We start from the raw sequence: 14,976 nt of genomic DNA, 5'->3' as shown, positions 1-14,976 counted from the left end.
CCTCAAGGCCCATGTGAGATTATTCATAATAGCCAGAGAATGTGTCAAATCCTGTTTCAGAACAGATTATATACGTATGTTTCATGACATTGGTCATATGTGCACTTCATCCATTCCACTTACATTAGCCCAGATACACACATGCACACACAGGTGGTTGCCCACACCCACACACATATGAAGAAAACCCTTTTTGGAGGTACTACTACAAAATACTTTCAAATAATATTTGCTGTAGAATAACTGGCCTACGGGGTCTGCTTGTACAACATTCAAAATATGCAAATCAAAATTTCGTCTTCTAGTTTATGATTAAGGTACACCACCTTGTTAGGCGCTGAGCAGCACTGTCCCATTTCAAGATGCTGCTTTCAGACCTCAGCAGTCATTCCCCACTGAGAATGCTGAAAAGAACTTGAGCATCTTGTTGTTTTCATTGCAATTGTGTGAGAACTGTGCCAAGAGTCATGTCTGGAGGTAGAGAAAACCAGGCTGGTGAATCTGACATCACAAATTTTTTACTGCTGTATCAATTTGGTTGGTTGGGGAAATAGGCTAGTGTGTTCAGCAGCTTGATTTGGAGAAAAAAGTAGCTTTAACATCCCATCATATCTGCAGGTGGAACAGCTGTTAAAAGCACAGGTTCACAAACTGGCCAGAAAAAAGTCATACACTTCATGAGAGTCTTTGCTTGAAGAAAGTACAGAGTAAAAAGAAAACAGGGAGGAATGAAGATGCTGGATACCTTTGAAGTGCCCTTCTACAACTTGCTTTCTATGAAGGAATGGGGCAGCTTTGTGTTCCTTACCATGCAAAATCACCAGGGATGGGGCATATCCATTCAGTCCTTTGATTTGAAGTTGCCCTTACTCTGAGGAGCTTGGAATAACCAACCCAGTCCCCAATCTTTATTATTACACTAGTTCTTAGAAATATTGTGGTGTGGTCATTAGCACGCTAGATTAGATTTCTTGTGTGCATTTCTTGTTTTCATTCTTAACATCTGTGGAGTGGAGGTTTCTTTTTAGGACTGTAATCTATGTACAGTTACCTGAGAGTAAACCCCATTAAATTCAACTCCTTGTGTCCATGGAAACATGCATGAGAATACACTGCTCAATGCTCTCCTGCTTCAATTGTTTTTAAAAATCAGTCCTAAGATTTATTGATGGGAATAGAGTGCATGGAAGAAGGACATTTGTAGTGCAAGGAGAGCTGGGAATGATTGTGAACCATGTTAGATTTCTTACTAATTAAAGACAGGAAATCCAGTTAGAGCTGGAAGAGAGATTTGCCCTTTTTGCAAATTGTGACCACCTACAGCAGTTCATTTGTCCCCTTAGGAGTAAAGTGCAAACATCCATTGATATGGAATTAAGTCCATATGCAAAAATGAACTGTGGTGGGAGTGAACTGGCACTCTGCCCTGGTGATCTCCTGTGATATGTTTTTATATTTTAAAATATCTAACCTTCTCCTGCACCTTCTCTTCCTTCCCTTTTCTTCCCATCTCTCCAGAGCATGGCACAACAATGACAACAAACATGCTGAAAACTCATACACACACCAATACATGTGTGTCATGCTCTATATAGTCCCTGTTACATCAAGTACATTATGCTAGAATCCAGAATGATCAATTGTTGCTTATAAGAGGCTTTGTTTTTGCTGCCTGTTTTTAACGATAAATTAATTTTGTTCAATTTTTAAGGGGAAATGATCATGGATTAAACAAACCCAGAATAAAAAAAATAAAGGAATGACTTCAGAAAACCAAACTTCTAAGAATGAATTCATCCTCCTAGGCTTCTCCAACACTGCTGGACTCCAGATTTTTCTTCTTGTACTCTTCCTGTTGGCCTACATCTTAACCATAAGTGGGAATGTCACAATAATCACCATTGTCCAGCTTCATCAGCAGCTCCAAATCCCCATGTATTTATTCCTTAGCCACTTATCCTTGATGGAAATAGGACACATGACAAATACCATCCCAAAAATGATGGTTGACTTCTTAAAGGACAAAAAGATTATCAGCCCCATTGGTTGCTTCACACAGCTTTATTTCAACCTCTTTCTGGGGCTTACAGAGAACTTCCTCTTGGTAATGATGGCCTATGACCGCTATCTAGCCATTTGCAACCCTATGAATTACACTACCATAATGAGCAGTCGAGTTTGCAGGTTCTTGATCCTTGGATGTTGGTTTGGAGGGTTGCTTGCCCCATTGCCCCCAACCATTGTTCTTTTTAGGCTTGATTTCTGTGGGCCCAATGTGATCAACCATTTCTTTTGTGATCTAGCCCCAGTACTGATTCTTCCATGTGGTGACAAATCGTTCATTGAATTTGCCTTCTTCATGTGTATTTCTTCCATGGTCTTGGGTTGCTTTCTTGTGATAACAGCATCGTACGTCAAAATCATTGTAACTGTATTGAAGATGCCATCCACTGGAAGAAGACATAAAGCAATCTCCACTTGTACAGCCCATGTTAGTGTAGTATTAATATATTATTGCTCAGTCATCTATATGTATGTGAGGCCTTCAGTGAGGGACATTCATGATTCGGACAAAGTAGTGTCTGTGTTCTACTGTGTGGTGACACCATTTCTGAACCCTTTCATCTATAGCTTGAGAAATGCCAAGGTCCATGAGGCATTCAAAAACATAATAGCAAGAAGGAGAATTTCCTATTAATTTCCAGACTCCAGGAAATGAATCAAAGATCTGCCTTCAGTGGATGGGAGGGCTCCCCTCATGGAAGTACCCCCACACCCAGTTTTGGGACAGCTTTCCCTGCACCTCAGTTTACCGCATTCAGCAGGGACCCCTGAATCTTGTTATTGCATTTTCAGGATAAAGTAGAGGCATGAGGCATGAGAAGTCTGCTTCTATCAGATAAGCTGCACATGCCTAAAACTAGATCCAAACCAGTGTATAAACCAATGGATTGCAAAGTGTCTATGTGCTAATAAACAGCCATAAACCTAGTAATTTTCTTTCATTTAGGGCTAAAAATAGAAATGTGCCAGCCATTCAGTTCCTGCTCCTCCCACTCCAAAATGGCTGAACTATTGTCACTCATATTTTGCCCACAAAATGATGATGATGATGATGATGATGATGATGATGATGATGATGGGGCAGGGGGTTCCAATTAATGCCACAAAAACTAGTTGTGGGATGCTGAAAATCAGATTACCTGCTCTGTGGGAATTGGAAACTTGGCTTTGTGGATAAGAAAGGGCTGAGGACAGTACAGCTTAAGATGCCTGGAGAAACAGAGATATGTCTCACAGGGACATGAAGGTTTGCAAACCTTCAGGGACATGAAGGTTTGCAATTTATGAATTCATTCATTTATTCACCTGTTAAGTTCTTTTTCATTGTTTCTGATGCATAATAATATTGAGTAATGGCTGCAAGAAATAAATATATCTACTCTGACCTGTATTAGTCCTATTTGTATAATCACTGAAATAAATGGTCCTTAGATTAGTCATGATTAAATTAAGTCTCATTGATATGAATGGAACAACTCTAAGTACAAGTAAACCTCTATTCAACCTAAAATCCTAACAGAAATGCAAATTTATCTAATTCCTATGCAGTCCTTTCACTTGATTTTACTACCTAAAATTCCATGTGGGTTATCGCTTATTTAGAAGTATCCAAATCTGATGATAATATATGTAAATGACAAGATTATGTTGTTGTTGTTAGTCGCAAATTCATGTCTGACCCATCGTGACCCCAGCACTCCTCCAGGTCTTCTTGTCCTCCACCATCCCCCGGAGTCCACTCAAGCTCACAACAACTGCTTTAGTGACTCCATCCAGCCACCTCATCCTCTGTCGTCCCCTTTTTCTTTTGCCATCTATTGTTCTCAGCATTAGACCCTTCTCCAGGGAGTCCTTCCTTCTCATTAGGTGACCAAAGTATTTGAGTTTCATCTCCAGGACCTGGCCTTCTAAAGAGCAGTCAGGGTCGATCTCCTCAAGGACTGACCAGTTTGATCGCCTTGCGGTCCAAGTGACTTGCAGGAGTCTCCTCCAGCACCACAATTCAAAGGCCTCAATCCTTTTGTGCTCAGTCTTCCTTATGGTCCAGCTTTCACAGTCATACATTGCAACTGGGAAAACCACAGCCTTGACTATACGCACATTGGTTGGCAGGGTGATGTCTCTGCTTTTTAGTATGCTGTCTAGATTTGCCATAGCTTTCCTCCCCAGGAGCAAGCGTCATTTAATTTCTTGGCTGCAGTCCCCGTCTGTGGTGATCTTGGAGCCCAGGAAAATAAAATCTGTCACTACCTCCATTTCTTCCCATCTATTTGCCAGGAAGTGAGAGGACAGGATGCCATGATCTTAGTTTTCTTAATGCTGAGTTTCAAGCCAACTTGTGCGCTCTCCTCCTTCACCCACATCAAGAAGCTCTTTAGTTCCTCTTCACTTTCTCCCATTAGAGTGGTATCATCTGCATATCTGAGGTTGTTGATATTTCTCCCAGCAAGCTTAATTCCAACTGGTGATTCATCTAGCCCTGCCTTTCTCATGTGCTCTGCATATAAGTTAAATAGACTGGGAGACTGTATACAGCCTTGCCGAACTCCTTTCTCAATTTTGAACCAATCAGTGTTTCCGTGCCCAGTTCTCACTGTTGCTTCTTGACCTGCATATAGGTTTCTCAAGAGATAAATAAGATGGTCTGGTACTCCCATCTCTTTAAGAACTTGCCACAATTGGTTGTGATCCACACAATCAAAGGCTTTAGCATAGTCAATGAAGCAGTAGCTGTTTTTCTGGAACTCCCTAGCTTTCTCCATGATCCAACGTATGTTGGCAATTTGATCTCTAGTTCCTCTGCCTCTTCGAACTCCTACCTGTACTTCTGGTAGTTCTCGGTCCACATACTGCTAGAGCCTAGCTTGTAGGATTTTGAGCATAACTTTGCTAGCATGTGAAATGAGTGCAATAGTGCAGTAGTTTGAACATTCTTTGTCATTGCCCTTCTTTGGCATGGGAATGTAAACTGACCTTTCCAATCCTGTGGCCACTGTTGAGTTTTCTAAATTTGCTGGCATATTGAGTGTAGCACTTTTACTGCATCGACTTTTACGATTTTGAATAGCTCAGCTGGAATACTGTCGCCTCCACTAGCTTTGTTGTTACTCAGACTTTGTTCAATGTTGTTGTTCAGACTTCCTAAGGCTCAGACTTCCATTTGACTTCACTTTCCAGGATGTCTGGCTCGAGGTCAGTGACCACCCCATCATGGTTATCAGGGACGTTGAGCTCTTTCTTGTATAGTTCTTCTGTGTAATCTTGCCACCTCTTCTAAATCTCTTCTGCCTCTGTTAGGTCCCTGCCATTTTGGCCCTTTATCATGCCCATCTTTGCATGAAATGTTCCCTTCCTATCTCCAATTTTCTTGAAGAGATCTCTGGTCCTCCCTATTCTATTGTTTTCTTCTACTTCTTTGCACTGTTCATTTAAGAAGGCATTCTTATCTCTTCTAGCTGTTCTCTGGAATTCTGCATTCAGTTGGGTGTATCTATCTCTTTCTCCCTTGCCTTTCACTTCCCTTCTTTCCTCAGCTATTTGTAAAGCTTCCTCAGACAGCCATTTTGCTTTCTTGCATTTCTTTTTCTTTGAGATGGTTTTAGTTGCTGCCTTTTGTACAATGTTGCGAACCTCCATCCATAGTTCTTCAGGCACTCTGTCTATCAGATCTACTTCCTTAAATCTATTTGTCACCTCTACTGTATATTCATCAGGGATATGATTTAGGTCATACCTGAGTGGCCTAGTGCTTTTCCTTACTTTCTTCAACTGAAGCCTAAATTTTGCAACCAGAAGCTCATGATCTGAGCCACATTCAGCTCCTGGTCTAGTTTTTACTGACTGTATAGAGCTTCTCCATCTTTGGCTGCAGAGCACGTAGTCAATCTGATTTCTGTGTTGACCGTCTGGTGATGTTCATGTGTAGTTTATTTTAAATTGACACTGTAGGTATATATGACACTACATGATATTGTGCCAGCAAGAAACAACAACAGATTGCCACTAGATGCACCTAATTCTGATAGAAATAAGTGGGGCATAACTCACTGATTTCAATGGAACTCCTAAGCATCTTAAACATGGAAAAATGTATGAGGAATGTATAAATCAGATGCTGCATGAACTCATTGACCTTCTCCAAATTTCAATTTGAAGGTTGTTCAGACTTCGGTCTATGTCAGATTGTGAGTTTGTGCGTGCATGTTTAACTTGAGCGTCTATGTTGTTGTTGTTATTTCTAGGAGTATTTCACCAAAAGAATACATCAATTGTGCACATCTTTGAAATACACAACTTAGTAATACATACATTTTTCTCCCATTGATTAAATTCACATGGACAAGGGAACAAATACTGACTTGAATTATGGAAATATTAAGCTTTGATTGCACTTAAGTCTCATTATTCATTCAGCCATTCTTAACTTACCAGATTCAACTTGCAAACTGACTTACTTTGACAGTGACTGGTTTTAGTACCATTACTGCAACAAATTGACAAGAACCATGTGATTGCAAATATACTGTGACATTCTTTGCTTAACCATCTATGGTAAAGTTCAAGAAAATGTACTAAGTGCTATAAGAAAATATAGTGTAAAAGCCAAGAATGTGAAAAAACTCCTACCATCAACTAAAATCAATGGTAAAAAGGCCACTATTTTCAGTTTTATCTATTGAATAGGGCACGTTTCTTCTTGACCAGTTTTTGCAGGGCCTCTTTGAAATCTCTGTTCCTCAAACTATATATTACAGGGTTGAGAAGTGGGGTCACCACAGTGTAGAAGACAGAGACTGCCTTATTCAGTTCTGATGAAAGGCTAGCACTGGGGCGAACATACGTAGAGATCATGGTGCCATAATATATTACCACCACAGCCAAGTGTGAACCACAGGTGGAGAAGGTCTTTTTCTTTCCAGAAGCAGAAGGGATTTTCAGGACAGTCAAGATGATGAATACATATGACACCAGGGTAAGCAGGAAGCAAGTGAAAAGGACCAATACAGAGAGCAGAAAGACGGTTGTCTCCGTGACTGAAGTGTCAGAGCAGGAGAGTTTCAGCAAAGGTGGGATGTCACAGAAGAAATGGTTCACTTGATTGGATCTGCAGAAACTTAGTCTGGAGATCAGCAAAGATGGCAACAACCCTGTGAAGAGACCAATACCCCAAGTTCCTATGGACAAGCGGGTACAGAACAGAGTGTTCATGGACACTGTGTAATGCAGTGGGTCACAGATGGCCAGGTACCGGTCATATGCCATCACACACAGCAGGAAACATTCTGTTGCCCCAAAGAAGACAAAGAAGTAGAGCTGGGTCATGCACCCATTGAAGGAGATAGTGGCCCTCTCTATCAGGAGGTTGCTGAGCATCTTGGGCACAATGGTGGTGGTATACCAGATTTCTAGGAAGGAGAAGTTTTGCAGGAAAGTGTACATAGGGGAATGAAGACATGGCTCCAGCTTGACCACTGCAATGATGACCACATTGCCTGTTATGGTTAGGATGTAGATAAGTAAGAACATACTAAAGCATAGGATCTGCCACTGAGGAAGACTCTGGAACCCCAGAAGATGGAACTCTGATATGGTGCTGTGGTTAACCATTTGCTGCATTCCTTTTGTGTTCTGCTGCTGGTGTAACTCAGTCACAAAATCTACTATAAATGATAATTCAGGCTTTCTAAAAAGAGAAAGATCACATAATGTGTGTCAATATTAAACACAAATATTCATCAGTAGTGCATGCCTATGCAAATGCAATAAGGACAATTTTCTTAAAAGTATGAATGGTAGGAGCCTATGCTATATTGAATCAAGAAGCCATCTAATCCAGCATTCAATTTCCAACTGTGTCAAGTCAGTTCATGACCTAAGAAGCTATCAGGAAGGATATCAAGGAGCCAGTCTTTCCACGTTGCATACCCCCAGTATCCACTATTCAGGTATGTAATGCCACTTAGCTTTGATGTTCCCATTTCAGCAAAATGAATGATTGCGTTGTTCCATGAAGCTACCTTTGCTAATGATCCTATCTCAGGCTCAGTGTTGTTTAACATATTACTTCATTACTTTGATGAGAGAGCTGAAGGGATTCCAAGAAAATGTTCAGCCAGCATAAAGCGAGGTGTCGTTAGCTAATACAAATAAAACTGGAACCTCAGGTCACAACAGCAATATGAAATTCAATGAAGACAAATTGATTCAGGAACAACCTCCCCTTCAAAGGCACAGTATGAGGAAGGTCCTCTTGACAGCAATACATGATCTCAATGTCTGAAAGAGTAGTTCTGTCTCCTCTAGATTTGTCATACTCTGTCCTCTGCAGTTCCCTTCCCTCCTTCCCTGCTAAAGCACCTCTTTCACTCCCTGTCCAAGGTCAACTTTCTGATCTTGGAGAGCTAGTCAGCTAGTTCTTTCATGTCTCCAACCATCATTCCTTTTTGTTCCAGATGTTGTTCGGCAAATACAGAACCTCTCTTTTAGTTCTCTGAAGTGAAGCAAATACCCTGTACGAACAGAAACATGAACAAGTAGGTCCTAGATCAAATCAAGCCAAAACTATTTCTGTAAGCAAACATGGTGAAACTGAGGTAGTTTTACAATAGTCCTATCATGAGGAGCCAAGACTCACTGGAGAAGACAGTAGTGCTAGGAAAAATCAAAGGCCAATGAGTTCATGGTCCTTCTGCCCTGCATAGGATGCCTCTGACTCTCCAAATTTGGAAGGTTATTGACCTTCCCTAAAGAAAGCACCTTAATTAACATACTTGAATAACAACGTTAATTTTCCCCCTTGATTCCATAAAGGAAGCAACACCTTTGAGTTACAAGAGCTAAGCAGGACTGTCAATGACTGGAGGACATTCATTCATAGATCACCATAAAACAGAGATGATTTGATGCACGTAACAGCAACAAATCAAAACAAATGGACCAAATAATTATGGGATTTGATTCACTTTCAGTACACCATTCATAGATTTTTATTAAAATATGTTTGAGGAAGCTGTATAATCCATACTACAGCTTTCGCACAGTTCTTTCAATCTTTTAATTCAGTTACTATCCTCTAAACCTTTGTGCCTGTTTTATTCATCTGAAGTGGTTGATATTAATATTAATATGACAAGACTTTTCTTTTGACACAAAATGCCATTATAGTTTCTAATTGTATGCTGGAAAAGAAATCAATCAGTATAAGAGAATATTGCAATACTTAAAACTTAGAGACACCCCTCTCTTTGAAACCATTTCCCCTTGAAATTGTGTACAGTGCCGTCCAGTCAGGCTATCTGTAACCCTCTGAATGTGGAGGATTGTAAGCATCCTATGGAAGGCAGGATGCTTACCATAGTGGCAAAACTTTGCCTCTACATTTCTCCTGTCTTGTAAAAGACTTTGAGCACTGGCGGAACTGTCTCCAGAAGACTGCATATGCTGGCACAACAATCTCGTCTTTTCTATGCCCACAAAAGCCCATCTTCAAGGTTGCTCATGAGGAGCCCATTCCACACTGGCTGTGAGGGTGGAGGAAGGTTGCTTCAGAGTCCCAGCTCTGAGCTTGGAGCAGACTTCTGAGGTCAAAAATGAGACTCCATGTTATCCTCCAGTTGCTTAGACAGCAGGCATAGAATTGGGACCGGTTATCTAATTTCAATAGTAACTCCAAATTTGACTTTGCACATGAATTGGGGTGAAATTCATGTGGCAATTGTAAGGAAGACATGATAAGTGGTTTAGATCAATTTATCCCAAGACCATGGAGCAGGATCCATAATGAAAATGTGGCCTATGGTAAAGTATCTGCATTCAGATGAGAGGTGTTAGATTGCATGGGGAAGTCTGTTTCAGACATTCAGATTTATCTATGAAATCTAAGTCTCCCTTCAAAAGGAAATTTATGAAGCTGTGCAGCTGTTTGAGGAAGTTGCACTCTGATTGTGGCATGGAAAGAAAGAAATAACCACCCCCTCCTTATGCATTATGAATAGGATAACAATACCACTCACCCTGTACCTCTAATTAGTTAAGGAAAAAGAGAAGTCACAGATGCACAGAACACATTGTAGGGTTTTTTTGTTTTTTTGCCAGAATTCCAAGCATCACTAACACATAAGTCACCAATGAGACCATCATAGTTGTCTTCCAGAGATAGGGAAAACAACAGACTAATGATCAAAATGGTTGCATCTCATTTGATCTGAATTTGCCCCTCGTTTGAAGCCATACCTTTGGGTTAAGAATCTGAAGCTTCTGAGAAAACCTGGGGGCATGCGTTTGGCATGCAGCTGCTGTTGGAAATCTTGTGTTTATGGAAGCAGGAACAGAGTTGCAGTAATTTTCAAGCCTTGGATAACACCCTAGGGAAGTTGCTCCAGGCATATGAAGAATACTCCAGGTTCCTGGAGAGAAAATGGGACCACAGCTGTTGTCCATTAATGAAAGCATCATCTAGCAAGAAGGAAATGCAAAGCACAACACAAATATGCTAAGGGCATCAATCTAAATTAGCATCAATTGAAACAAATACAAGTAGAATTGGTATCGCTGTTTTGTATCTTAAAGGTGTAACCCTAAAGGCAAGTTACATCTCTAAGAGCTTTTGTTTAAGAAAATGAAACATTCTTTGTTCCACAATTCCCATCCTGAGAACATGCTATTTCCTATGACATTATCCACTTTCTGTGGTATTTACCCTGATGTGTGGATTATATGTATTCTTTGAAGAATGATGTGGTGGCTTCTTGTCTGAACTTCTCCGAGTGCCAGAATTGTTTAAACCCTACATTGTTACTTGCCTTCATACATTGTCAGTTTTGAGAGCAGAACCATGATGAGCTGCTCCAGCTCCTCTGTTGTGTCCTCAGAGGAACTAGATGGTCTGAGAAGGGGAGTCTGGTTTGCATGTGTAGGCATCTCACAAGTCTTAGAAACTGTACAATGACAAGGAGGAAGGCCAATACACGTGGCTTCCTTGATTCATATCTTGTACATATCTTTCCAACATGTGGAAGGTGGAAAGGAAAGATCAAGAAGATGCCATATTTTTGTGAGTTTGCATTTAAGAAATGAACAGAAACAAAATAATCATCCATTGCTAAATCCCACCTAAGCGTCACATAATGGTTAAAGCATTTGGACAGAGTTATGTGGTAGAAAGCATTCATTTCTCTGAACTGTTCTTACAAGTTGAAGAACTACCCTTTGGTTTCATAGGTCAATTTAAAAAAAGCAAAAACTTTATTGGGTCATAGCTGGATATCATGAACAAGAATATCCCAAACCCAGGACACTTCAAGAACTGCTGCACTCAGTTCTGCTCTGGGGCCTTTCGCCATTTGCGAGATGGTGATGACCTACTTGGGACAGTGTTTTGACAGTGACAACTGAACTTGTAGAAACCTCCACTCCAAACCTGCTGTTTTGGCATCTAGATGAGAAAGAGTTGGCCACACTTCTCCAAAGACGCATTCCATCACTCTTTAAAGAGGGTTTTCTTTGCTTCTGTAGCATAGAAGAAATGTCATACAGCCATTAAATAAATGTGCTATATCTTTTCTATTCTCCTCCCTCCCTCCCTCCCTTTCTGGATTAGGATAAACTAAATGGCTAGAACAGGGCAGCAAATATTATTAAATATTATTCAGGTGAAAGAGAAGATACATTCAGCATCTCTGAAAGCAAAGCCTTCCTGTCCAGAAGTCAGAAACCCATCAATAGCACAATTTGTCCTGTAATGCTCTCAGTACATATCATTCACTATAATTATACTACTGGCATTTTATTTCTGGCATTTGTTCTTCTGCAGCAATTCTTTTTTCAACCATTCTGTCCCCAGGCATGAGAAGACACACATACATGCACATATGGACACCCAGGAGACCTAGCTAGGCTGCTTCCAAATGTATAAAAGATGTAAGAATTTTTCTTCGCCTTCTTGGCACTATAGATAACACCCAGTTTGGAGGAGGAGGCGGAGGAGGCTTTCTAAGCAGCTATCTAAACAAAATCACTGTGCTCTCCAGGCTTTTCTAAAGAATTTGTCTTAGTCTGAAATACTGAGAACCAAGCAGAGAGAATGATAACCTTAGGGAAATGTTGATTTTCTATTTTGGATAGAGCATTAAAACCAAAGAACACATCTGGCGAGACACTCTCATTGGATTTATTCTAACTAGACAAATATCGGACTGTAATTTTAGTGAACTTTTATCTGCATGCACAATGAGAAGAGCATTGCAATCTGAAGTTAGTAACAGCACGGGTTTGTTCCCCGTACCAGCCTTGTCAAACATAGTACCTTCCAGGCAGTTGGGACTACAACTCTAACTCCCATCATTCCTGATTATTGTCCATCCTGACTGGGGCAGAGGTGAGTCTGAAAAACATGGACAGTATCAAGTCAAGAAATACATACTCTGCTGACTGGCTGACTGCTTATCAAAAGGGTGGGGGGAGAGAATAAGAGACTCAGACTTTTGCCAAATATTTTTGGCACCATCCTCCATTCAACTACCACATCAATTTACGTTTCCTAAATGCATGATTTGGGAGAAAATCCATTTAGGAATGCACATTTAATGGAAAATACCTTGAAACATTCATATTCAGACACGTATTCAAATACAAATTTCCAACCAAATATTAATTTCACAACAGCAGGTGAGTGCAGCAATAGGATGGCTTATGAATAAATGAAAGACATGTAGAAATGATATGGACACCCAACCAGACTGAGCCCTCAATGTTTAGGTGAAAGGACTGATGTTCTAGCTTCTTCCATGAAGCAAAGTGCTGACCTGTGTTCCACAGGATCCCAATCAAATAAAGCACAGATTTGTATTTTCTGAAGGTCACAAGGTCGACAAGTGACTCCATTTGGGACACTTTCCATTGCCTTCAAATATGTAAGGAAAATGGAGAGGGGAAAGAAAAAGAACAGACTGTCTTTATAAAACAACAAAAGTTTAAATCTTTCACTCATTATACGTCCCAGGGAAACAAGGGTATGAGGAACATGTGGTTTCTCTCAAACTGGTTGATGCCAGTTTTGATTTTGGATTTACCTGCTATTTTCACATTTGGAATAGTTTTGGTGCTTCTGCAGGAGAACATTGCCCATCCTCAGACAAGAGAAGAGCATGCTGATGTCCTTAGCATTCCCCTCATTCCCAAGCTAACTCTTTTGCACTGGATATGTAACCTGCAGTCATCCGGATATGTAATTTGGTGAAGCATGTGTAAACAGTGAAAGGGATGTTATGTATGATAACATAACATGAAACGACTTGAAGCTACTTAGCAAGAGTATAGCTTTATTGCTTTTTCATTCTTCATTGGTGTGTGTTTAACCGTTTTTCCTTTATTTTTGTTCACTTATTTCATTTATTTTTAACTAGTTATGCATTTTGGTTTGCAGAGAAAAAATACATCTCTGAAGCCAATCAAATGGATATAAGTAATGAAACCGCTCCATCAGAATTCATCCTTCTGGCTTTTTCACACCTTAATGAATGGCGTTTCCTTCTCCTAGTATTTATGCTCCTCACCTATCTCCTTACACTGATGGGGAATGCTCTGATCATCTGCATTATCTCCTTGGAACCAAGTCTTCAAACACCCATGTACTTCTTCCTAAGCAACCTTTCCCTCCTAGACCTCTGTCAAACTTCAACAACCATCGCTCAGATAATAGTGCATCTGATCTCAGGACAAAATAACATCTCATATAAAAGATGCAAGATGCAAGTATTTTTCTTTCTTTTATTCATTGGTACTGAGTCACTCCTGTTGGCTGTAATGGCTTATGATCGTTATGCTGCCATCTGCAATCCTCTCCGATACCATGTAGTCATGAATAAGAGAATGTGTTCCTTGCTGGTGTCAACCTCATGGTTCACAAGCTCACTCAATGCCACTCTGCACACTGTTTTCACGTTCTACTTGTCCTTTTGTGGTGTCAATGAGATCAACTACTTCTACTGTGACATCTCTCCTCTTCTAGCTATCTCCTGTGGAGAACTCTTCAACAACATCATTGCCATCTTGGCTGCTAGTCCTATAATGGGCTTTGGACCAGCCATGTGTATCCTCATTTCCTACATTCGCATCATCTGGAGGATTCTGAAAATGAACTCCTCAACTGGGATGAAGAAAGCCTTTTCTACCTGTGCTTCGCATCTCACTGTTGTCTTGCTCTTCTTTGGTAGTTGCATTTTTATGTACATCAGACCCATCTCCAACCACTCACTAAATAATGATATAATGATTGCCCTGTTTAATAATATCCTTTCACCTATGTTAAATCCACTGATCTACACACTGAGGAACAAAGATGTGAAGGAGGCCCTCAAAAAGATCTTAGTGAAGAAACTGTCATTCTGAATAAGGCAGCAACAGTTGTTGCTATTGGTCTTCCTTTCTAACATTGCAAGCAAATGTGATACATGCTTCAAAATGACTACCATTTAGGTTTATTCTGCTGATGCTCAAAAATGGGGGCATGCCAAGTATTCATTATGATTTGTGGTAACCAAACAACATAATCTGACTTTTGATGGTTTTAGTATTGTACCTTTCTTTTATGTTCACATTCTTTCTAAATCTCATAGCAAAAAGACAGTACACACACATCAGTGTGTGGAATTGTGGAGGGAACCCATTGAAATCAAGAGTGAGGATCTTATTCGTACCACCTTTTCTATTGCTGCTCCATTTTCTTCATGTGTAATGCATTAGTTTATGTATAACTTCTCTTTCAGCAGAGTGCCTGGTAATGAGCTAATGAAATTTTCTGAAGCATCTATTCTGCTTGTTCATTTGTAGAGTTGAGATATTCAACAGTGCTGAATGGCTTATATATTCTGTAATGATTTCTTCTTATTCCACTCTGGGGTTGTATAGGGGAAG

General features: G+C 40.2%; 3 protein-coding genes across 3 annotated transcripts; 2 read left to right on the top strand and 1 right to left on the bottom strand.

The window, feature by feature from the left end:
• Positions 1-1,759: 1,759 nt before the first annotated feature.
• LOC123033415 (olfactory receptor 6N1-like) lies at positions 1,760-2,698 on the top strand. The gene has a single exon (XM_044450023.1). The coding sequence runs from the start codon at positions 1,760-1,762 to the stop codon at positions 2,696-2,698; it is 939 nt and encodes a 312-aa protein (XP_044305958.1).
• A 4,034-nt stretch (positions 2,699-6,732) lies between these two features.
• LOC123033414 (olfactory receptor 11L1) lies at positions 6,733-7,680 on the bottom strand. Its single transcript, XM_044450022.1, has one exon. It carries the CDS (start codon positions 7,678-7,680, stop codon positions 6,733-6,735), a length of 948 nt encoding a protein of 315 aa, XP_044305957.1.
• A 5,835-nt stretch (positions 7,681-13,515) lies between these two features.
• On the top strand, positions 13,516-14,451 carry LOC123033413 (olfactory receptor 5V1-like). The gene has a single exon (XM_044450020.1). The coding sequence runs from the start codon at positions 13,516-13,518 to the stop codon at positions 14,449-14,451; it is 936 nt and encodes a 311-aa protein (XP_044305955.1).
• Positions 14,452-14,976: the final 525 nt, after the last annotated feature.

The sequence above is a fragment of the Varanus komodoensis genome, unplaced genomic scaffold (assembly GCF_004798865.1).
Source record: "Varanus komodoensis strain SLA01 unplaced genomic scaffold, ASM479886v1 scaffold62, whole genome shotgun sequence".
Classification (NCBI taxonomy): domain Eukaryota; kingdom Metazoa; phylum Chordata; class Lepidosauria; order Squamata; family Varanidae; genus Varanus; species Varanus komodoensis.
Note: the sequence above shows the minus strand (reverse complement) of the source record. Positions and strands in the feature narration are given on the sequence as shown.

Coding starts and splice junctions, on each gene's coding strand:
- LOC123033415 (XM_044450023.1), top strand. CDS start 1,760: ATGACTTCAGAAAACCAAACTTCTAAGAATGAATTCATCCTCCTAGGC.
- LOC123033414 (XM_044450022.1), bottom strand. CDS start 7,680: ATGCAGCAAATGGTTAACCACAGCACCATATCAGAGTTCCATCTTCTG.
- LOC123033413 (XM_044450020.1), top strand. CDS start 13,516: ATGGATATAAGTAATGAAACCGCTCCATCAGAATTCATCCTTCTGGCT.